The following is a 23054-nucleotide window of genomic DNA, read 5'->3' as shown; positions in this document are numbered from 1 at the left end:
GCATGACCTTCCGACCTCTCGCATCCGCCGCTTGATTGAGATTGTGATTTATTCTCCGTGAAGACGTTAAGAGCCCGTTCTTTGCCTGAAATATCAAAACGTATATCGAGTCTCCGAGCCAACTGCCCCAACCATCTGGTCCCAGACTAAGAGCCCATTTTAGCAACACCAGCAGCACTGCCACATGCTCACCATCTCCTCAAGCTGGATCTGGATCTGCCTGTGAACTTCAGCCATCTGAAAAAGAACCTCCCCTGCAGAGAGAGGACAAAGAGAAAGACAGTAAACAAGAGGGAGGTGAGGGAGAGAAGAGCGAGCCACATCAACTGGTTCCGATCATTCGGCCGGAGCCGCCTCGTGCAAACGGATCAACAAAAGCAGACCATGCAGCCACGGAGACGGAGACGGGTGTATGGAGACGATGGGACGACTGTCATGAAGTCATAATAGCAACAAAATGAAAAGAACAAAATAAAAATGCAGCAAAAACAGAATTGTTTAAGAAAAAGGAGATTGTCTTTAAATGCTACAGATGCTGGTACTAAATGTGGGCGAGGATTAGGACCGCACGTGAAACGAACGTACCCCCGACTCAGGTGCGGTCCTAAAGATCTCCTGTCAAAGTCAGAATTCTGTGCACCAGAGTCTCAAATTTAGGACAGAGAAAAAGAATTCTGAGTTCTAATTCCAGGTCAGAATTAGGGCCAAGCGATGTGATGGATATCGTTTTTGTGGTCGGAGGATATCGGTTCATAGATCTACGTCAATGTTGGCGTTTTCTGGGTTTTTAAAGGTGGCGATTCGTCATCAACCTGCATCTGACCCCTCCTGATTCTGCCCTCTTCAAACATTTGGCTGGACATCTGGACGAATGAATGAAATGGATCCTTTTAAAAGGACTTTTTCCCTCCCCAAATGGCCTTAAACCCTTTTCCACAGAATTCCGAGGGTAAACTGGGAATTCTGAGCAGAAATCTCTGAATCCGTCCATAAACACACAATTACAGCACAAAATACAACCAAACCAAGATCTCAGATCATTTCTGGACTACAGTAAAGGAGAAAACACCAACATTTGGAAAGCAAGGAAAAGATAAATAAACCATAGTGTGTGATTCATGCAGCCAGGGGGGTGCGTTTGGTTTCAAGATACGTACATGCTGCCTCTTCTGAAAATGCAATGCGTTGTAAAAACAAAAAAAAGAACAAAAAGATCTGGTTTAAGCAAAGAACAGACTGGAGAGAGACCTGAGGAGACACAGTGATAGATCAAACTAGCCCAGGAAAAAGAGACACAGAACAGATCGTCACACAGAAAAACACTCAGACGGACGCTTTGCCAGCGTCGGCTCTCGTAAACAGGCTGGAACGGAGCTCAAACGTTGCTCTTCCGATACTCTGATTTCATATTTAACGCTCCGATTCCTCATATTTGGCAGCTTTCCTAGCTAGCTTCTCCGACCTCTCTAAGCTGTAGCGTCATAAATTCCCCACAGATATGCATTTTTAAAATCCAGTACAGCTCCATCAGTGGCACAACAGGAGGTTCAAATAATTAGTTATGATTTGTCAAGACTGGACTACAAAGACAGGTCAGGCAGTGGGTTTCTGGAACTACCTCCAGACAGTTTTGACTGTAACAGTCACTGTATCAATAAAGTTGAATGGAAGAAATTAAAGGCCCGGCGGTACGACATCCAGGGCAGGTCAGATGTGTGTATGGAAATGTGACATAAACGTCTAAATGTAAAGCTCGTCTGAAATTTAGGATCTCGTGTTTACGTCACGGTGGAGGGCTTTTAAAACAACGAGGATTTAATCCACCTTCGTGATTAACCTGGATAACGTTAATGTTAGTAACCGGTTGTCCAAGTAGCGTCACCGTCACGCATGCGCATCCGTTAGCGACGGGCGGCGGAAGCAACCGATAAAGATGGAAGAAGCACGTTGGCCCTCGGAAGCGCCTCCATCTTAAAATGGCACTTTAATGCCAAATATACGTTAGCCGGGGATTCTGCTAGCACTTTAACGAAAATTGAAACGCGATTAGGGCAGATTAAAAACGAATGCATATGGATGCTGCGGCTTAATCACGATTAAATGTTAATCGGACTAATCACAGGGTCAAATGATACATTTTAATCACTTCAAAACAACAAAGAAAACTTTCTCACAAAGGATGTGGAGGCAGTTAGAAGTTAGGAATCTCAAACTGACTCAACGTCCGTCCACGGGTTTAAAAGTAACCAGTGATTTCCGGTGCAGCCGGGCCGCGTTGGGGGGCTTGGTCGGTGGAGGCGTCGGCAGAATTAATGGGCTTGATGGAAATGGATGGATTTAGGAAAGGTCACTGCAGAAGACGGAGGTGTGTGTGACGTAAACACGGCGCAGAGGTGCTGCACTGAAACGGCACGATTGAGTCCTCACACATTTAATCTGATCGGACCAAGAAAGCACGAGGGAGACGATCTGTTACCACAGTTTTTACCTAAAAACAAAGATTACAGGAAATCCCAGTTCATCAAATACTGGGACTCCCTCATTTGATAGTCTTGCTCCGATACTGTTCATCTGGTCTTTATGAGGTCATTTTGGATACAAACAAAGTTGCGTAAATACCAGTTACGTGATCCAAAAAGGCGAAAAGCTTTTAGTTTAATATTCCACAGTGTAGATTTTATCTACCCGTTATTTTCCATCATAATAACTCAGGCAACAGTGAGTGAGAGTGACCACACAGGCTATGTGGGCAACGTTCTAAGGCATCATTACTAAAGTGCGAATATTTGGACCACTTCACCGTTCAGCCTCCATCTTTAATCACAGTTTTCATGCACATTGTGCTTTCAATGTGCACGTCTAATCCCAGGAGACCCCAGGAATCCTGACCTGAGCTGCTTACTGGTCAGAGGTCAGAATATCTGAGGGTTACGGAGATCAACACAACTTTCAGCCCTTCTGCAACAGCACAAAGCGCCCGTCTCGCTCCTGATGTGAGGAACGAAAAGCCCATTAGTGTTATACAAGAAACAAGAGCCACGACGTTGTAGCACAAGCTCAACAAACACCTGGCAACAATGACAGAAACACCGTTCCTGCAGTTGCCTCAGAGATGAATCTTCCCAGCTCGCAGGTCCGTAACCCAAAGGTGACGTTCATTGTTTTCCTATCTTATAAATGACAGCAGCTTTGTCGTGGCCACACCAGAATATGAGCCCGAAAGCAAACACAAGTAGCTCTAATCCCTAGAGGGCTGCAGTGGAGGGAGCACGAGGCGCGTCTCCAGGAGAGTAAATACAATTAGCAGGTTAAAGTACACGATCCCTCCACTGTCTGGTGGATTCACTGGAGGCTTGAGCTCAGGTGCTCATTGTTGGGGGCCATTTACCTCTCTAACTTTAACTGGGACATCCCCGGACGCTCCGGTGTCTTTACTTTTACATGAAAAGTAAAAACGGATCCTTTTAAAAGGGGATCCGGGCTGCAGGAGATGGATGGAAACGTCGTTCTCCACGCTAACGTTACACAGAGGCTGAGTGGGAGACCGATTAGCCGAGACGGCAGCAGCAAGGACGGAAATAAAAACGGATTTTACAGGCTGTTTATTCGTCAACTGGCACAACCCGGACGATTGTTGTTTACAGAGGCAGCGCGGCGATTCATTAACCACACTCATGGGGGTAGTTTGGCAAGCAAGAATCACAGATCTTTAAAATCCATGTAAACGGGCGATTCCTACGGAAATCTCACCAAATTGATTTTCTCTCAGACCCACCCAAATATAGGAGATGGGAAACAAATCCCTCTCACACTGATTAGACCCAAACTACACCCCGAGTCCCCAACCTGAGGCTTAGGAACAGTGGAAAGCCTTGTTGGATGAAGAGAAATGAAACCAGTGGGAGGGTTCGGGCTGGCTGTTATGTATTCAGGTGTGAATTAAGAGGCTGGCGTAGGTTCACGGCCCACCGGTGGGCAGTGAGGGTTGGTGGGTGTGAAGGCTGCATATGAGCTGGAAAGACGTCCGTGTCCGTCTCCCCGTCCTCTCTCTGATATTAGCTGGTTTCCTCCAAGGTTAGGTTCTCTATTACTCCGTCAGAAATGCTGCAGGTTCTCTTTAGGTAGAACAAACGCCGTTTGAATTCCGATTGGCTTTAAAGCTCGAGAGAAATTCCGCCCTTGCAGGTGATGCCGAGGTCTTCATATCTGCTCAAATGAGCTGCCTGAGAATCCAGCAAGACGCGGAAAGCAATAACAGTTATTGTGAGAAAAGTAAAGAAAGAAAAAGTCTTTATTACTTCTCAGTGACTCAGCAAATAAACCATGTCGGGGTCCCTAAAAAAGGTGCTTCTCATGGCTCGCTTATTAGTTTATTACTGATTTGAGGTTGCTTTTCTTTACCATTTTGTAGTTGTACAGGTGTGAGGATTCTGTTGTCTTCTGGTACCCACCACCGCCTATAACAGCGCCCCCTACTGGTGACGGGGGTGTGGCACAGCTACTACTGCTGCACCACAAAATTCAGGTGTTAAAATTTGGAAATCCGCTCCAAGCATATTTTATAATCACACTACTGAGGGATTCAGGAACCCCTGTTTGTCAGGGAAAACTGCAAAAACTGGATGTATAGACGTACGCATGTGTTAGAGATACAGTAGAGATTAAAGGGAGGATTCGTCAGGTTTGATAAATCCCTTCTATGAATAGATCACCTAAATTAAAAAAGCCATTAACGTTTTGATTTTGCATCGTTGAGCACCACCTCTACCCAAATCTGCATCTGATTCAGGATTCCTTCTATGGTCAGAGGGAAGAACCGGAACTGCAGGAGCTTCCGACGTTTCAACCCCGCCTCCCGAGCATGTCCATATTTAGGCTCCGGAAGAGACGTGACGGCATCGCCGACATCACCGACACGCCGCTTTTGAGCATTGTACTCGCGTCGTTCCTCCTCCTCTGAAGCAGCTCCAGTCGAGGTGTTTCTCGTCTATTTTTAGAAACGAGTGCAGAGTCGGCGTTCTCTCCCAGCGCTGCCTGAGCTCCCACATCACTGCGGAGGTGTTCAGACAGTAGTGGAAGAGAGGATGAGCGGGGCGACGCTGGGCTCGCCGCGCACCCAACCGTGCAGGGGGGGTGCTTGTGCCAACGCCAGCCTCGCGTAAACAAAGGAGAAATGAAAGAAATGGAGCCCAGCCGAGGGCCGATAGCTGGAAATGCCTCCGAAAAATGAATACATTGTGTGAAAAGGTTTGTTTTACCCTGATGTTTTACAACTGAATTTACTGTAAATAAAAAAATCTAAAGTGCTGAAATCTCCGGCGCCGCCACAAGAGCGTGATAAATGACGATGGTGCAGATGTTGCACAGATTCCAGCGAGCTCGGTTCCCAAATTGGACAACACCTGAAACAGTTGCGTGAACCTGTCACAAATCAATAGAAATATTTAGGTGCTGGATTGTAACAGGACACCGCCAACGGTTGTCACGATTTTTTCATGTGCGGAGACAAATTTGGCAAAGAATAATTGAATTTACGGTTTCCTTCGGTTCACAAACCCACCATCCCTGTCCTCGATTTCAGAGGCTTAAAATGGAAGCACAAGTGGGAAATGATGCAGAAAAGGAGTGGGGGGACAACCCATCGACTACCCCAAACATCAACAGAGACACAAGCAATTTCCCTCAGGGTTGCAGTGGCCTCAGCTGCTCCCGATATGTGGGAACAGCACCGAATCCATTCAGTCAAGCCTATTCTATCACTTTTTTGGAGGCTGGAGGCGGTTCTTCTGAATTAGAGGGTCTGCAGCTGAGTCATGGTTAATCTGCCAGAAGTGAAACGAGCAGCAGCAACATGCGTGCAACGACGGCAACAGCTCGGTCCTCCAAGGAAAGACGGTCCGCACAGTGAAGAAACCGAGGCGATGGGAGCGGAGACGTTCTGTCAACGCACTGAGCTCTAATAGGTTCCACAAATAAAAGCTCTTGTCATAAATAACCAATGTTGCTTTCGGATCCTCCAGACAAGCCACGCCCCCCAGCACGGGACAGGCCCTACGAGTATGACACAACTCCCCCCGTTGCTCATATTATGGCGAGTTCGGCTTTTTTACTTAAACGTTAAGAACCAGTTCTTCACAAATGGGGAACTTTATGAAAGAATTGTTGTGTGTGTATGTCCAGCTTGAGTTCGGACATCACCTGCTTCTGCTTTGCAGTGCCAACCGTTCCATCGCACCATCTGCTTGTGCAACCCCCCTTCACCCCACTAGGGGCAGTACAGCCACTGCAAGGACTCACCGAGATCCTTAGAGCCTTGACTTTCGCTGGCCATCTCGCCCATCCGCACCAGAGCGTCGAAGTAGCCCTTTGCAGCATATGTGACACCTGGAAACATGGAAGCATTGGGCATCAGATCAAGGGTGCGGAGTTGAAAAGACCTCTTCTTCAGCTCTGCCACCCTCCCCTAAAGGTCCCACCCAGCCCATAGTCGTGAGGGTGGGTGCGGGAAACAAAGCGCTACAGGCGGAAATGGAGACCAGGCAAGAAAAAAGCTCTATGGAGGCTGCTACAGAGAACAGATGAAGCGAAGGAGAACCACCTCAAGCAAGATGTGTGGAAAAGAAAGCCCTGACTTTGACTGTACCAGGCGGCTACACCTGAAAATGACTGTACACCAATGACGGGATGGGTCGCATGAAAGATGCTAAAGTAGGTCCCTCTTTTCATCTGAGAAACGTGGTGCTCAACAAAAGTTTCTGTTGGTTTAATTGCACTGAACAGAAATTTAAATGCAACATTTTCGGTTTTGCTCCAGTTTTTCATGAGCTGAACTCAAAGAGCCTTTTTCTGTCCACACAAAAGGTCTCTTTCTACCAAACACTGCTCACAAATCCGTCTAAATCGGTGTTAGCGAGCACGTCTCCAGCGCCGATAATCCACCCAGCTCACAGGTGACCACAATAAAAGCCTGCTAAAACGGGGAGTTTTACTGTTTTTGCAGGGGGGGGGTCCCCAAACTCAACGGCCGACAAGTCCAGTGAATCGGCTGGGATGTTTCCAACTTCCAGGAATTGTGTAAAGATCCTAGCAACCTGTCTGGTCATGCCGCTACATGAGGTAGCGCTATGAGGTGATGGTCGTGGATGAAGGGGACATTAATGGGCCCCAGGAGCTCCTCGCGGTCTCTCATTAAGCGTGTTTGTTGGCTATACCATAACCCCACCGCCATCGTGGGCCACACGATCCACAACGTTGACATCAGCCATCTGCCCTCTGAACAGTCAGGTCAAGACCCCGATTAGGATGAGGATGAGTTTCCCTGAGACGGTTTTGGACAGTTTGTGAAGAAATCCTGCAAACCGACTTTGGCAGCAGCGGTCCGAGCGGCTGGTCTCAGGTGATCCTGGAGGTGAAGATGCTGGATGCGGAGCCTTCAGAGGCAGCGCACGGTAGAGAAATGACCGTTCATGTCGGCATGACGACTGCGCTAACACAGATTTAGACCGATCTGTGGGCAACATTTGAGAGAAACTGGGCTTGAGTGCAAAGAAGAAGTCTCTTTGACTTCAGCTCATGGCAGCAAAAACAAAAGCGCTCGTATTTTTTGTTCAGCGTAGCTTCAGTTTAGAACTTTGACCAAAAGGGCTCTTCGACTGTAGCTCATCGGCCTTAATGAGCTCATCGCATCACATGAGCAGTTGCAGTGACTCGGCTGCACAAACCACAGTGATCTTGGGGCTGAAAACGAGCAAATGGATCCCAAACAGCAGCACGAGAACACCCCCTCATCACACCAGCGTCTCCACTGAAGAACAAAGCCTTTCCCTCAATCACCACACCACCACCGTCCCCAGGACAGAAGTATTCAGACAGGTGATCCTCAGCTGGAAGCACTGTCGCTGTAATATTGTAGGGCGGCCATTTTTGTTTGTGTTGGAACACAAGGGAGGAGCAGCGATGGAGATTAGGGGGGGCCGTGTTTGGCCACAACTTCACATTGATATGATCAGCTTAAGTCCAGACAAAGAAGGTTCAATGCCCCCCCCCCACCAGCAGCAGCAGCAAGATGGATGGAAATAAGAAGTAGTAACGGTTTGTCGCTTTGTTAGCCCGATCAGAAACCAACGTTTCGGACTGCAACTCTGCTTCAGTCCTCTGGTGGGACAGGACAGAAAGACAAGCAGAGACCCTTGTCCAACCCTGTTCGATTAGTGCTCATGAGGAGGGATGGAGGCTAGACCTGAGGTCATTAAACACTGCCAGGAGAGGTGGGTATGAATGTGTGTGGATGTACAGTAACAGAGGCAGAACCACCCGGGGTGGGGGGGGGGCTTAAGCACAGATCTCATTAGAGATGGAGGAGCTTAACTGAAACACGGATGAGAATTAGTCAGGTGAAACTCCCAACCTACCAGTAGAGTGCGCAACGGCTATCACAGAAACCTCTGAGCTTCAAAACATCCCTTTGTTGGCTCCAAACACTCGACTTTAGGCTCAACCACGGAGAGGCAGAAACGCCACCACTGTCCCCCATTCGAAACAGGCCGCACTGGCGTTTTTCAGGAAGACAAAAGACGATCGCTGGGTTCCACCTCTGCTCCGCTTTCGCAGGGGGAACCTCTGAGAGCTGCAGCTGCCTGCCATTGATGAACTGTAATCCCCACTCAGGGAGAGCGCAGGGGTATTTTTAACTTTATCTACCAGCATTAACTGAGGCTTCCTTTTTAATGGACTGATGAGTTACAGAGTCTTCCCCGCGTTTCTCCGGTACGCAGGAGAGTCCCGCTCGACGCCACATGCACGGGCGCCGTGCTCGAGTTTAAAATGAGCCCCCGATAACATCCCTTGCTGCAGAGGAACATCAGAAAGCAGAGCGAGAAAGAGGTTTTCTTATCAATAAATGAGCTGGGCACGCCTGCGGGGCTGCCTTCACACCGCGAGCTGGAAGCATGAAATGACTTCAGCTCTGCCGACTGTATGACTAATGAAACCATGAAGCATGGGAACTTTATACGAAGGTCGTGTCTTCTCCCTTTGTCTCGCAGCCTTTATCTCCTGTTTTGATTCCTGTCCTGGATACCAGCTCAGGCTGTTCTCATTTCCTTGGCCCCACGAGAGGTGCACCATTATTCCCACTACTGCTCCAGTTCAACAGGATGTTTCCAGCGTATCTATTACGCATATAGCTTCGATTTATGTATGTTTAACATGCACATACACGCACACGACCCACAAAGTCAGCATGTGCAAGCCACAAAAAGCAAAAGACAAAAGATGAACAGAGGATGGAGAGCAGGAAGGACCAAGACGTGTCGGCCAACATTGAGAGGACGAAACCACGGTGAATTCTGATCCGCTCATGAATGAGGTCGTCTCATCGCGTGGAAGCCGCTCATCAGAGATCACGTGAAAGCTGCCCGGTACCTGAACGCAGAGGCAACAACGGCGTGGCCGCCTCGCGCCTCCTCTGTGGTTAGCGACAGCATCTGTCCTGTCAGACCGTCCCGAAGTGCAGAGACGGGAGGAGTAAAAGGACGCAGACGGAGACGAAAATGAGGAGTTTGTGTACTCACTGGTGAGCGCCTTCTCGTAGCTTTTTCCCATGGCGATGAAGTTCCGTAAGCAGGGGTTGAACTGCTCCATGATGGACTGGAGAGGGAGAAAGACGTTTGGTTAATCACGCATTATCAAGGACACGATGGCCGACATCAGCGACAGTGCTACTTTTTACTGGGACACACACACACACACACACATGAACGGAACCAACCAGGATGAAGAGGAGTGCAGCAGGGAATTATTTCAGGCTCCTGATAGAGACTGTGTTGCTGTGGATCCTGTCCTCTCCTGTCGTATGTGTGTTTGTGTGTGTGTGCGTGTGTGTGTGCACGCGTGCGTGGAGCCGTGGTCGTTTCATCTCACCTCCCCTACCGTCTTTATTAAAATAAAACCTGGTTTTGGCTGCCGACTCTCAGCTGAGCAGCAGAGCTGGCTGGACTCGTCCCGTCTCCTTCCTTCTCTCATGCACTCAGTGAACTCTGGCAGCATTTGGAAGAGAGAGGGAAAAACACCCTCCAAACAATAATAATAATAATAATAAATGTGTAACACTGTCTGATTGGAAGTATTGTTGTCCAGCTTAGTCTCAGGTACTGGCAACTAGCAACAACTGAACCTTCAAAAGCTACAATAAAACGTAAATAATACCTAGATTTAAAGTTTATTTACTCCCTCAACCTACGTCAGCTCCGATTAGCTGACGCAAAACAAGAGACAGGGAAAAAGGGAGTAAAAAAAGAGCAGAAAAGCAGAGGGGTGCACGAAAACCATCAGTTTTCCCAACAAAAGCTAGAGATGAGGCCTGGAAAGTGGATCTAAATGTGGCTTTTTGGGGCTTGTTGTTATATAACGTGTTGTACCGAAACAACCTCCGGCAGAGGTATCGCTGTGATTCGATGTTGGACAACAAAGGGACAGTTGTCCAACTTTCATGATTAAGTAAACAGACCTGCAGGAAGAGTAAACAAGACAGGAATGGTGCAGGAAGTGCACTGACACGTCCTAAAGAATTACTGTCGGACTGGTTTGGCCTCATGTGCTGCATGATTTTGACACTGCCTCTGAGTTCTGGAATCAAACTCCTCCCCTGAGTAAATGCTGGTGCAGTTTGGACCACAACTTAATAGGATCATTAACTATCCTGGTTTAATCCACGTTCAAATCAGGCGAGCTTGTTCTTTCAGTAGCAGAGACTGAGGCTGATTAGCATTCCATTAAACAAAAGACCACATTGGAGCCCACAGAATAAGAGGGATTAGAGGGCAAACGCCGCTTTTGTTTCGCTGCCCCGCTCCCTCGGTCGTGGGTTCCAACGGACTGGCTAATCACCTCCTGAATCAATAACAACGGCGCGATTGTCTTCTCACACCGCGGCATTTAGGAGACACTCTGGTGGACGCGCTTCATCGTCCGAACCAGGCGTCAGAAACCAGCACGTGTGAATTAGCGGTGCCAAGTTTGGCTTCCTGACAGGAACAGTCGAGTTTCGCAGACTGACAATACACCATGAAGCCCATCACTGACTCAACAACCCGCTCGTTTCAGGCCAGTTTGGAACCGAGCCTTTGGATGGGGCGTCGGGAGCAATTTCTAAAGATATAATATCCACTCAGCAGCACTTTTGGACACAAACATCTCGCTCCCTTCAGGCTGACGTGCTGCCACTACAGATGTATTCTCACAAAGGGAAAGCAGAATCCAAGAGAAGGTCTGGCTGGTTGGTAAACCAGACATTTACTCCAGAGGAGAGAGATGTCTGCGTTTCCATGTCACTCTGCCTGTGCAGAACGTCAGCGTCTGCAGGTGAGAGGAGTTTCCTCCCGTTCCATAATCCTCAACTATCAAAGTCATTCAAGATCAACACTTTGGGAAAGCGGTTCTGAAATGGACATAAACCAGTGTGTGTGTGTGTGTGTGTGTGTGTGTGTGTGTGTGTGTGTGTGTGTGTGTGTGTGTGTGTGTGGTGAGTCAGTACCCACATTAACAGCAGCACATTCGTATCATGTTGGGGTGTAAATTACTGTAAGGCCATGCAGCAACATGATTGACAACCTGCTGGGCAGCAGGACAGAGGGACACACAGGTTTATGCCACCTTTGTGAGGGCTTTGATGGACATAATCAAGCTCCCAGCACCTCAGCCTAACCATCAGAAATATACCCCTAACCCTGACCCTGACCCTGACCTTGACCCAACACGGACTCAAACCTTTAAACCAAGTCTGAGCCCTCAAACACAAAGAATGTCCTCATTTTGTTAGTTAAATGTGGATTGTGGAACAAGGTATACACACACTCGTAAGGTCATGGACCCTGGGTGGTCACCCAGGACACAGTGATTGCTCATGTGAAGTGTGTTTGGCTACCATTCACACAACAAGGTGACCCCTCGTCACCGTGTGTGTGTGTGCGTGTGTGTGTGTGTGTGTGTGTGTGTGCTGCTTCTCTCTACCACCCGCCGCGCTCCACACATCCTCATGCATTGGTGGCGCCGACACCACATGACTGCGTCCCAGGTAAAGTGCTGCTCTCAGCAGAAAATGATGGCCCCCACAGATGGAAGCATAAATTCAGCTCTTTCGCAGCTGGAACGTTGTGAATGTTCCCCTGGAATCAGGAACAAGTATTAGGACGTTTTTGGCTTTGCCAATCAGAGTTGTGAGTCTGGATATTTTCGCTTATATTTCATGGATTTGTGGATTTCTCTGGAGGTTTTTTTCTCAAATTATCTCATGTTAAATGGATAAAAATGAAATGCAACCACTCTCTCCCACGACAGGTATCCTAAATTTAAATTACACATGTAATGGTGAAACATAGGGAGGACAATTACAGCGGCGAGCTCCCTTAGCAACCGTACGTGGGCGATGTTTGATGGTATATTTTCATGGGTAATTTGGAAATAAATCTCGCTTTTGTGAAACCAGACATTCTTTTCTTCTGCTTATTTGCTTTCATAATTGCTGCTTTAATGTTACTGGGAAAATTGGTGAGAGAGAGAGAGAGAGGGAAAGGGAGAGAGAGAGAGAGAGAGAGAGGAGCTCTTATGTGGGAGCAGAGGCGGCGGCAGCGCCCCCTATTTCAGAGACGTGGCGGTAGGACGAGACGGGAGAGCGCGTACGCTTCCGCCACCATTTATGGACGTGCTGGAATTCCTGCCCGTGCCAGGGGGCACCCCGTCTACATGCGCCTCACGTTCCCAAAGGGACGTGGGGGCGATGTGAATGCAGGAAAATGACAGGGGGGAGGAAATGAGTCTCCTTTATCAACAGCATCACCGTTCCCTCCGGCATCACCCTCGCCGTGGTGACGCAGCTAATCCACTCGACGCCACCGGTTTTTACTTTTTCCCAGTTAAATCCTGCATCTGCTGGTATGAGAACGCGTGTCGGCAGGGTCGCTCCTAAACATCGCTGACAGGATCGGGGGGGGGGGGGTAAAGAAATGGGATGCAGCCTCTCTCCCTCCCAGATGTGAGGGAATTCGCCTCCAAATAGACAGAAACAGGAGCCCTGCAGGAACAGTTCTGCTCTCTCAGTTCTCCACCTTCAGGTGCAGCTGAAGTAGAACCGCAGAACCCCAGAACCCCCAACACGTGTTGGCTTTTCAGCGCCAGTGTCCACGAAATCCCCACGACATGAGGATGTAGTCAAGGCCGGAGACGCCAATATGCTACCTGGTGCGCAACGGTAACTCGGCGTCGCGGTGACGGTCCGACAACACCGCCGCTGAGGGTGTAGCCACCAAGTGTGAGCTGCAGCTGAAGCAGCAAAATCTGACTGAACTGCAATTATCAGCATGTTTAAGAGCCAGAAACTGATAGTCGAGCATAATTAGCAGTGTTTTGTTCACCAAGCCAGCAATGAAAAGGCACACACACACACACACACACACACACACACACACACACACACAGTTTAACATAAATCTCATGAATTTTCAGGCGTCTCTGGGGAGCGGTGGGCCACGCGAGCTGAGGAAAGAGACGTTCGAGGACGCAAATGTCCACGTTGCTTTTGTTTGGGAATAGGTTTGCGGAGCTGGAACATCAGGCCTCCCGTCCCTTCAGAGACTTCAGCGGTGTTCAACAAACAAAGCCTGCAGCACTGTTGGGGATTATGAGGCCTGGCTGAAAGCACTCCTCAACAAACACACAGATGGTGCTTGTTCAGCGACTCCAGCAACCTGAGACACACACACACACACACACACACACACGCACACTTGTGTGCAGCATCCAAAACAGCTACGAATTCCAGAGACTATTTTCTTAATTCCACAGGACACACTCGGCTGCATTCCCGGAGGGAACTGATGAATCACAGGGTCGTGCCACATGCCAGTCACTCTTCAGCGCGGTTGTAGTGCTGACAAAACAGGTGTGACACACACATACACACACACACAGGCTGCGGGAGCCATGTAAAACTTTGAGGCCTCAACAGCAGAGAGCAAACAGCCTGTCCAGAAGAACTGGTTGAGGTGGTTGAGGGATCCGGACCAGATGCCTCCCAGATGTCGGACCCCCCCCCCCCAATCACTGGAGGAGACCATCATCACTAATTTACCCTAGTGTGATCAATATTGATCATGTTCCTTAAGTAACACGCCTCTGGGGTGCCTCCAGTCAGGGCTTTCCGCCTGACAGGCCTTCATTTGGGCCGTAACTAACATTCCTGATCACCGTGCCGGCGCCGGGTGGTTAAATGGCAGCCGGTTGTCAGCTTCAACTGTGAAGGAAAAGATTTGAGGATTATCTAATGAGAGATGGCACCTCTGGGCCTCATCATCCTCTCCTTTAATACATTAATAAAAACCTGCTAGCGTCTCCGATCACACCCTCCCACTTCTTACAGAGATTCATCCGCTCTCCGAGCAGTGACGTAGGCAGGACCAGCAGCCACGAGCCCCCGGACCAGTGGGTCAGCCTGGCGGCTCGCCCTCGGCCGTGCTGATTTCGTAATGATGCAGCACGCTGATGGCAGGAAGGTGCCCCGCTGCTGCACTCCTGCGCGCTGGCATTTGCACGCTCAGCCCTTCAGCACAGCACCGTTTTTCCGCGGTGGTGAGCCCGGGGGTCCATCACAGCTCCCATTCTGATCACATCGGATGATTCCCGCTTACGTAAACACATAAGCGGCGTGCGTTCCCCCCTCGCTTCTTATGCAACAGTCAGCTGAAACAGACTGGATCCACTCTGTGGGTCGGGGCTCCTTTTCCTACCTCACTGGTGCCTCTCATCACAAAGGACCCTCCAGTCCTGACCCGTATTCATTTCTCCTCATTTTGACTGTGTGTTCAGTTTGTCCCCTGGCGCTGGTGAGGTAAGGAAGCACACCATCCTTGGCAAAGCAAACATTCCTCCATGGTTATCTAACAAGTCCTTTCCAACAACTGGAGTTGACCTGGGGCGCTATAGGAATCTGAGCCGTCCTTTATAGGACAGGTTTGGGCACCAGGGCCCCCATGGAGACATTTTCTCAGTCATGTGAGTCAAGTGGAGCCGGGCTGCCCCGGGGAAAACTGTCAGGTGGGTCCCAACGACTGAAATCTACACCAACGACTCCCAGTTGCAGCTTTTCCAACCTTCCACGGGCGATTGTGCAGCTCTACTGATTCCCTCCTCATCACCATCATCTGACATGAATGTAAACAGCCAGGCAGGTCTGAGTCACTGCTGCAGATCACAGTTGGACAAACTTCAGTCCGTCCGTCCACCCGTCCATCTGTCTGTCTCCTCTACAACCGAGTGCAGCGGGTGTCCCCGCCGGAGTGTCCTTACCTTGTAGACATTCTCCGTTATTCGGTGCACCTCCTCGGTCCGGGACATCCTGGCTGGCGCGTCAGTCACAACCATACACTCAAATTCCTTCAGATGAGGCTGGGGTCGGTTTCCCTGCGCGGTGCCGCTGAGCCGCGTCTCCTCTCTGCGGTGAATGAGCTCGTGTGCTCGTGGTTTCCCAGGTTTTATAGGAAAGTCCTCCGCAGCGCCCACACCGGCGTGGCTCCCCACGCAGCCGCTCCGTCCGCGCCTCCCGTGCGCAGAGGCGGACCCACTTCCAAAGGGGCCGTGCTGCCTTCACTAGCCGTGGGAAAAGAGTTCACTTTCTTCTCCAACACGCCTGCAGTAAACGGATTTTGAAATTCTTTCGTTAATTGCAGGTTGAAAAGGCAATTATGTACCGTTTATAGCGATGAAACAGGCTCTTGAAAGAGTCAAGCGGAACGAGAAACGTTAAATTACAGGACTGGATAAACCGCATTTCTGTATGATGAAAGACAGGCCATCTATTAATTTAAATGCTCTGCTCCCAGAATAATGGCGTGTATTTGTCATATCTTAACAGAATATCCACACAATGTAATCACAATGTCATAATCAGCCCAAATGACGAATCGGCTAAACAAAATCAATCGACCGTGACCAGAAATTGACATATTTGAGGTTTTAATGGGCGACCGTGAACGCAACACAGCCTTTGAATAAACCACGCCTCCCCCGTGTGTCACATGTTGCCCACGCGCGTCTCCGCTTCGTTCATTCAACCTTCACGCAGCAGCAGCAGCAGCAACATTTAGAATAATTCCTTCGTGAGGTTTATAAAAGCTGCTGATCGCTGCAACATCATGACACAGGCATGTGTGAAACGGTCCCACGTGGTCCTGCTCCTCTTCCTCTGAATGACTGACCGAGTGGGATGGGAACACATTTTCTCGTGGGATGAGGAATCTCACATTTAGCACATCACGATCTGCAAAACCTTAAATGTCAGTAGACCAAAGACTCGATGAAGGAAAGTCAGTCATTTTGGGTTCTCACACATATTTGCAGGGAGATTTTAATACAACCGGTGGCAGCAGAAAGGATCAAAATTCAGCCCACCGGTTGATTAAAGCCGGAATTAAGTGTCAGCAGTTTAAATCAATCAGGTGTTATTGGAACATTTAACCCCCCACTGTCACATTTTTGATGGTACTCATTAAGGTGAAGGTGTGATGCAAAGTCATTACGACCAAACAAATTATGATGACTCCAAAATGTCACAGTGTGCTTCAACGCTGTTGAAACAAGCCGCTGATCCGTTCCACATCCACACACCTACACAGTCACCTCCACCTCACGCTCCATCATTGGGTCGAGGCCCTTCAGAACTCTGCCACGGGACAGGAAACAGCCATACTTCTCTTCAGTCTGTTCTTTCTGTTGATGGAGTTTTATCTCATCATTGTCCGGAAACAGCAGTGACTGTTTGCACTTGATATTTATTCTGCAACCAGCCACCAGGGGGCTTTAAGCCTTTTGGGGACTTTAAACTTGACATGGTAAAGATCTCGGTAGACTGATCAGCTTTAGAACAGAAAAAAAACCTCTCTGAATTAAGAAAATATTCGGATTTGACAGTAAGTGAGGCTTTTAAAATGCAACTGGGGCTGTTTTGACGTCTCTATGACAACAAAAACATCACCGTTCTCCACTCCTGACAGATCATATGAACATATCAGTGATATTATTACGCATATATTGTTGTTTAGTATTTGGGTGTCTGGTTTCAACGTCTCATTTTTACTTTTATCAGAGAGAGAAACAAACCGCTCAGTTCCTCCATCAAACTGAGAAGCTCAATCTGGACCTGACAGGAACAGGAAGGTCCTCTATATTCAGCTTGACCGGCCAGTTTACTAAAACCATCCTTTATTTTAGGTACAGGGTGGGGGTGCGTTGAGGTAGGCAAGAATCTCGGTGGGTGGGAGACTCACACACACACCTACACGCCTTAAGTGTCCATTCAGCAGAGTTTCGCCGCCCTTGCTGCACAGCCTACTCACCATTGTCCTCTCCTCCTTCTACGCGCTCTCAGATCTGTGATTCATCTGTGTGGCGCTCTGACATTCAGGTTCTGGTCTGTGTGCAGCCCACTCCCACACAGCAGCCCGGAGCCTGTGTCCGGACGGCTGTGGAAGGGAGCCGGTCCACCCAAAAACACTTTGATTCCACTGGACACGTGCATATCAGGCCCACAGGCCAAAGACCGGAAGTCGTCAGCAAGGGGCTTGTTGGATGAAAGCGCTTAATCACTTTAGTGATGCACGGTGCCGCAGGTGCAACGCTCCTAACACCCGCATTCATTCAGATTAAAAGAGCTGGTTTGTAACATCTGCCCCTGATGTTATGATCTGATCAGTCCACTGTGGCCCAGCTATACTCACTGTACCACACTTTGCTCTGAGAGGCAGAATAAACAGGACACGTTAAGGACAAATGTCATCTTAAATTATGTTCCAGTCACACGGTCTTGTGTTTAATGATTGTCAGGCATGCCGTGGTCATGGAACAACTTATATATTCTGTGGTTTTCTACGTCTGGAAAAAGTCTAAAATCATGATGGTAGCATATTCTAAAAAGAACTATGCGTGAAGAAGTTTATATTTTAGTATCTTACGGCGTCATTACTGTTGAATCAGGGTCCGGTTGTGTGGAGTGAGAGGAATGTACTTGTCGCCCCCTTGTGTCCTATCAAGGGAACTGCAGCTGTGACCTCAAGACGGGGTCATCATTTTAAACCGAGTCATATCAACACTTTACAGGTTCAGATGTTATTTGCGCCGTCCGGGTGTCCCAGTTATCACTTTTCTATCTACAGGATCAACAGGCTCAGATATTGATCCGATCCAGGTGAAACCTTCCAAATGCTGACGTCACTCAGGTCAACCGCCTGATCAATATTTGACATGTTGAGGAAAATACCGACAGAACTCGAGCTATTACTATGAAGAGATTAGCAACTGCTTCCTGCCTCTCGCACCTAAGCCCACGTGATATGATTAGCGCTCCCTTTGATGACGCTGCGCTAATCTCGGGGGGGGGGGGGGGAGCTGAGGAATAGATTAGCCGAGATGCTTGTCGGCGTGGGAGAATAACTCTAGTCACTAAAACCCACACTTCCAGATCACAACGGCAGAGGTTGTTCCTCCTCCAGGATGCCGGCGTCAATCATCTCTGCTCAGTGATTTTAATCTTCTTTTTAATGAAGTGTCAGAAGTGGAACGCCCGTTAACCCCAGCTGAGGCCAGGCTAGTCAGAGATGTGACAGATGGATAAAAAGGTCACAGCAAATACAAACTAGAAACATCACACCGGATAAAAAGATGTGATTGGATAAAAGCATAATGGTGTTTTACAGTTTATATATGAGAAATACTTCAGAGGACGGTGACCGGAGGAGCTGCTAATCCTGCATGCGATGGACACACACGGTCAATAAGTCTGCGGCGCGCGCTCGGAGGAAATGGCCACGCAGGTTAGGTACATTTAGCAGCGACGTAGAGAGAACCGACACAGACAGAACCTCGGGCCTCTGATGGGGGAGAAAGTTCTGTGTTTGGCAGTTTGTGGGGGTCCAGCAGCTCGGCTCTAAGCAGCCAGCAGCTCTCGCTCCGGCTTCTTTCTGGAACGTTCCTTCTCTGAAACACACACAGCACATAGCTGCTAACAGCAGTGTCTTTAACTGCAATGATTAATCTGCACTACTGACGATGATACGGAGCTAATGTTGGCCAGGAGAGTCTGTCCCACAAAATACACAAAGCAACAAACCTGGTTTCTTCTCCGGAGCTTCTGGAAGCTCGTCTGAGGGAACTTCGGGGAGCTCAACATCTCCCTGGAATGGTTCAGAAGGACCAAAATCAGAGGAAGAACTCAAGAAAGAGAGTCAAACTTTAGCGTGGTCAGTTACCTGAATGATGGCGTCCAGCTCGGCCAACACAGCGTCTTCATCCTCCTGTGATAAGGATCCAGCCAGCATCTCATCTATTTGCTGCAGACACAAACACAGGTTTAGAATCAAACCTGGGGAGACAGTCTTAAACACCACGCAGCATCCCTCCTACCCTTTGGTATTCGATGGAATCTTGAGTTTCATCCATGATCCGCTCCACTTCTTCAATGGACATCACCTGATGGGGAAGAAAAGAGTCCTCTCAACACTGAGCAGTGGACGGCGACGCCGGGCCCAGAGTCACCCACCTCGTGCATTTTCTTCAGGCACTGATTTCCAACTTTCAGCCCGTCGATGACTTTCTTTTCAATCTGAGCAAACTCCAGATCTTGAACCTGAAATGACCAGAAACGAGAAGAGCTCACGGCACCGTTGCTGTTCGCCGCTGCGCCTCGGTGGAACCTCACGAGGGCTCACCATCGTCTCCAGGTTACTGATCTGATTCTCAGTCTTATCCAGAAGTTGCTCCTGGTAGCGCTTCTTCTTCAGCAACAGGAGTGCTTTTCTGTTAAACAGACATTTTTAGACAATCGAGCCAGAGCCAACAACCTGGTCCGCCCATCTTAATCACGTGACCACGTGAGCCCTTGACTGAACTCACTCCTTTTTGCCATCTTTCAGCAGCTGTCGGGCTAAAAGCCTCTCCTTCTCCAGCTGCAGGTTGATCTTCTTCTGGTACTGTCGCAGCTTATCTCGCTGCTGTTTCAGTTGCTGCAATGCGAGAAAACAACGTTGGTTAAAACACTCATAATGAGTGTCAACATACCACATAGAAGTTTGGCTGCCTGTTTAATATCGGTCTGCACGTCCCCGACAAGTTGTACTCTTGATGGAGGACAGAAATACGATTAATAAAGATAGATGGGAATTTAAATACTGTAGCTGAAGTTGATTATGTCCCAGTTACATTTACTACCAATTAACCAGTTTCTTGGGTTGTATTAAGACTGGGACAGCGTTGAAAGTACAGTTAAAGAACCACAGAAACAATCAAACTGTCGTTTTGTTTTCACGGAGGCTGTAAAAAACTGACTTTTGGACGAGTACAGTGCACTAATGCAGTTTCTTTAGCTCGTTCGCTAATGCTAGCTCGCTGTGTCACTCGCCAAAATCGCTTTGTCCTGCTCTGTCACTCGCGTCTGTTTCTTTCGTCCAAAGAGGTTTCCCATTCCGACCCAGCATCCCAGCAACACTGTCAACCGGGAAGAAAAGTCGAGGCTTATCCGATTTTACACTCTCCCTTTAACTTTGCAGAAGCAAACTAGACTAGTTTCTGCTTCATTTTTAGTCTGGTCGGCCACACCCACACCAGGAAGGACGGAATCCGGCTACGGACAATATACCTAAGCCGGCGGACAGACGAAAAGCGCTGTATATAATGGTGATTTTACTGTAATATATGGGATTATCGAACACATCGGGTTATGAATGTCATAATCACGTCTGCGTCGAGAAAATAAAGTGTTTGAAAAAGGCCCATCCTGCTCTCACGGTTGACTTTACTGCCATCTTGTGGTCGGATGATGGACTCGCAACACATAGACAGACTAGTTCTTAAAGTCTTAAGAACTGATTTAAAGTCTTCGACAACTGTGAGGGATTTAAGCAAAAAAGTTGTCATCTAAAATGCGACCAGCATAGTTCATTCAATAATAATACAATTTTTAAAATCTGTAAGGTTCAGACATCCATCCATCCATCCATTCAGGTTCAGACATAGACCTGTGAATCATTGTAAATTATTGTAACAATATACACTATACACACTTATTAATTTACCTGCACTTGCTGGTCTTTATGCACTTTTGATTAGATGCTTAACTGCATTTCATTGCTCTGCACCTGTACATGTGCATTACGATAAAACTGAATCAAATTTAATCTAGTAGTAGGATTGTACTATAAGATCTTATAATAGTATAACAACACAGTATAATAATCAGAAAATTTTGACGATTTGAATATTGGCCTCAAAATGTATAAATATGTCAGAAACATAGAAATGATTGTTTTTGTCATTTTTATCCAGTTGTTTTAAGTTGGCTAATGTACATCTTAAAGGAGGCAGCAGACCAGTTTGGACCAGTTTGGACACTTCTTTTTTTTATTCCTTGGTCTCAGTATTGCCATTCTTGATGGCCTTTTCTTAATCTTTAAAGTTTTTGACTTTCTCATCATCCCTCTCAACTGCTGCTAGGAGTTGAGTGTCTTTTTCTCCGTTGACCTTTTGTTTCTCCTTTAATTCTTCCCCTTTTTCTTCAAGCGACACCTGTTGGCTCATCTCTTCTCATGCTTCAACACTTTCTTCTGCCATCACTGGAAGTTCAAACTTCATCTTCAGCTCCTTAATTGTTTTCTCCAAACTTTGGATGATGCTGGCCGCTCTCGTCTTTTTCACCTTTAACCTTCCCACTTTTCTTTTCCAGGCCTTTTCCAGCTCTCGGTTGGTTTTAATCAGCTCTTTGATCTTGGCCTTGGCCTTTTCCCTCTTTTTCCGCCTCTTGTTTTCCTTCAGCTGTTCCACTTTCTTCTCCCATCTCTGGAATTTCTGGGCCATCTCTCTTTCTGCCTCCAGCTGTTTGATTCTCTTCTCCAGGCTGCCAACTTTTTGGACCAACCTGCTGTTTTTGTTCTTCAGCACCTTTATTTGTCTGCCAGAGCTCTGCTGTTCCTCCAATAACTCTCCAGCTCTCACCTGCTGAGCTCTGACTTCCGTCGGCACGTCGCCGACGTCCTGATGAGCTTTCAGTGCTTTTTCTTTTTTCAATTTTTTGACCTTTGCCTTCCACTGCCGTACCTGGTCTCGTCTCTTCTTTTCATTGATCTGGTGGACCCGTTTCTCCCATTGCTCGTGTTTCTCAGCCATTTCTTTTAGCAGTTCCACCTTGTTTACTGTCCTCTTCCAAAACGTCACCTCCTCCTCTAGAATGCTGGTTTCCTTCTCCAAATTAATCACTTTTCTCTTCCAAAGCTCTTCCTTTTGCTCCAGTTCATATATGTGTCGCTTCCAGCTTTTTTGGATCATAATGTTCTTCTGGTTTCTTTCCTCCAGCTGTTTGATGGTGCTTTGTAACCTCATCTCCTTGAGCCGCATCTCTTCCAGCTCAGCCGAGCTCTCGTGTTTGCTAAAATCTGGGAAGCTTTTGTCTCTGTCTTTCAGTCGGGGGCACATAGTCTCCGGTTTATTTCCCTCTTCCACCCTTTCCAGCATGAACCTCCATTTCATTTCCATCTGTTTCAGCTCCTCTGTGGATCTCTCCTGCAGATCTTTGTATTTGTTCCTCCAGAAGTTTGCATCCTCTGGACAGTCAGTGCCGTGTTCAGATTCCATCACATGCAGTTGTCTACTGCCGTTCTGTCTCTCAGACTGAAATTCTAAAGCCATCTCCCTAAGCTCTTTGTGCTACTTTGTATTCATTGGTATTGTGCTAGTGTTGGAGGGACCCACAGACCACTGGTCCTTTGATCTTGAAAATCAAAGCAGCTTTTACTCTTGTGACATATCAATAAGTGTGTCACTATAGTGACATAACCGCCATTAAACACTGAACCATTAATTCTGGTAAATTCTGATTACTCCTGGGTCAGTTTAGCCTTGGTTGTCAAGGAGCCAAATCAAAATCAACAAACAGAAATTCACAAGAAAAACAATGAAATATTATGAGACTACAGCCAAACTGGCATCTTCAGAGATGAGATGTTTGTGGGTTCCAACGGGAT

General features: G+C 47.9%; 2 protein-coding genes across 5 annotated transcripts in view; both read right to left on the bottom strand.

Moving 5' to 3' along the window:
* Positions 1-18447, bottom strand: part of baiap2b (BAR/IMD domain containing adaptor protein 2b) — a 29783-nt gene extending 11336 nt beyond the window's left edge. For 2 of the 4 annotated variants that reach the window (XM_057033519.1, XM_057035910.1), the window contains exons 1-5: positions 15340-18447; positions 9573-9648; positions 6298-6384; positions 1158-1169; positions 193-254 (exon numbers count right to left, since the gene is read on the bottom strand). In XM_057033519.1, coding sequence (XP_056889499.1) covers positions 193-254; positions 1158-1169; positions 6298-6384; positions 9573-9648; positions 15340-15414 — 312 coding nt within the window. In that variant the 5' untranslated portion in view covers positions 15415-18447. The remainder of the gene's footprint in view (positions 1-192; positions 255-1157; positions 1170-6297; positions 6385-9572; positions 9649-15339) is intronic. The other 2 variants (XM_057034311.1, XM_057035066.1) reach the window with 2 other exon arrangements.
* Positions 18448-18564: 117 nt separating this feature from the next.
* Positions 18565-20659, bottom strand: chmp6b (charged multivesicular body protein 6b). Its single transcript, XM_057048719.1, has 8 exons — positions 20441-20659; positions 19936-20045; positions 19752-19839; positions 19583-19669; positions 19447-19512; positions 19293-19373; positions 19154-19217; positions 18565-19020 (listed from the first exon to the last, which is right to left on the bottom strand). The coding sequence occupies exons 1-8, from the start codon at positions 20501-20503 to the stop codon at positions 18971-18973; spliced, it is 609 nt and encodes a 202-aa protein (XP_056904699.1). The 5' UTR covers positions 20504-20659; the 3' UTR covers positions 18565-18970.
* Positions 20660-23054: the final 2395 nt, after the last annotated feature.

Source organism: Takifugu flavidus, chromosome 1 (assembly GCF_003711565.1).
Source record: "Takifugu flavidus isolate HTHZ2018 chromosome 1, ASM371156v2, whole genome shotgun sequence".
Taxonomy (NCBI): domain Eukaryota; kingdom Metazoa; phylum Chordata; class Actinopteri; order Tetraodontiformes; family Tetraodontidae; genus Takifugu; species Takifugu flavidus.
This window is presented reverse-complemented; position numbering and strand designations above follow the sequence as displayed.

What these genes read in the sequence shown, in the direction of transcription:
- chmp6b (XM_057048719.1), bottom strand. Translation starts at nt 20,503, where the DNA reads ATGGGAAACCTCTTTGGACGAAAGAAACAGACGCGAGTGACAGAGCAG. An exon ending in CTGAAAGATGGCAAAAAGGA is followed by an intron (nt 19,840 to 19,935) that starts GTGAGTTCAGTC and finishes TCTGTTTAACAG; the next exon opens with AAAAGCACTCCTGTTGCTGA. An exon ending in TCAGTAACCTGGAGACGATG is followed by an intron (nt 19,670 to 19,751) that starts GTGAGCCCTCGT and finishes TGGTCATTTCAG; the next exon opens with GTTCAAGATCTGGAGTTTGC.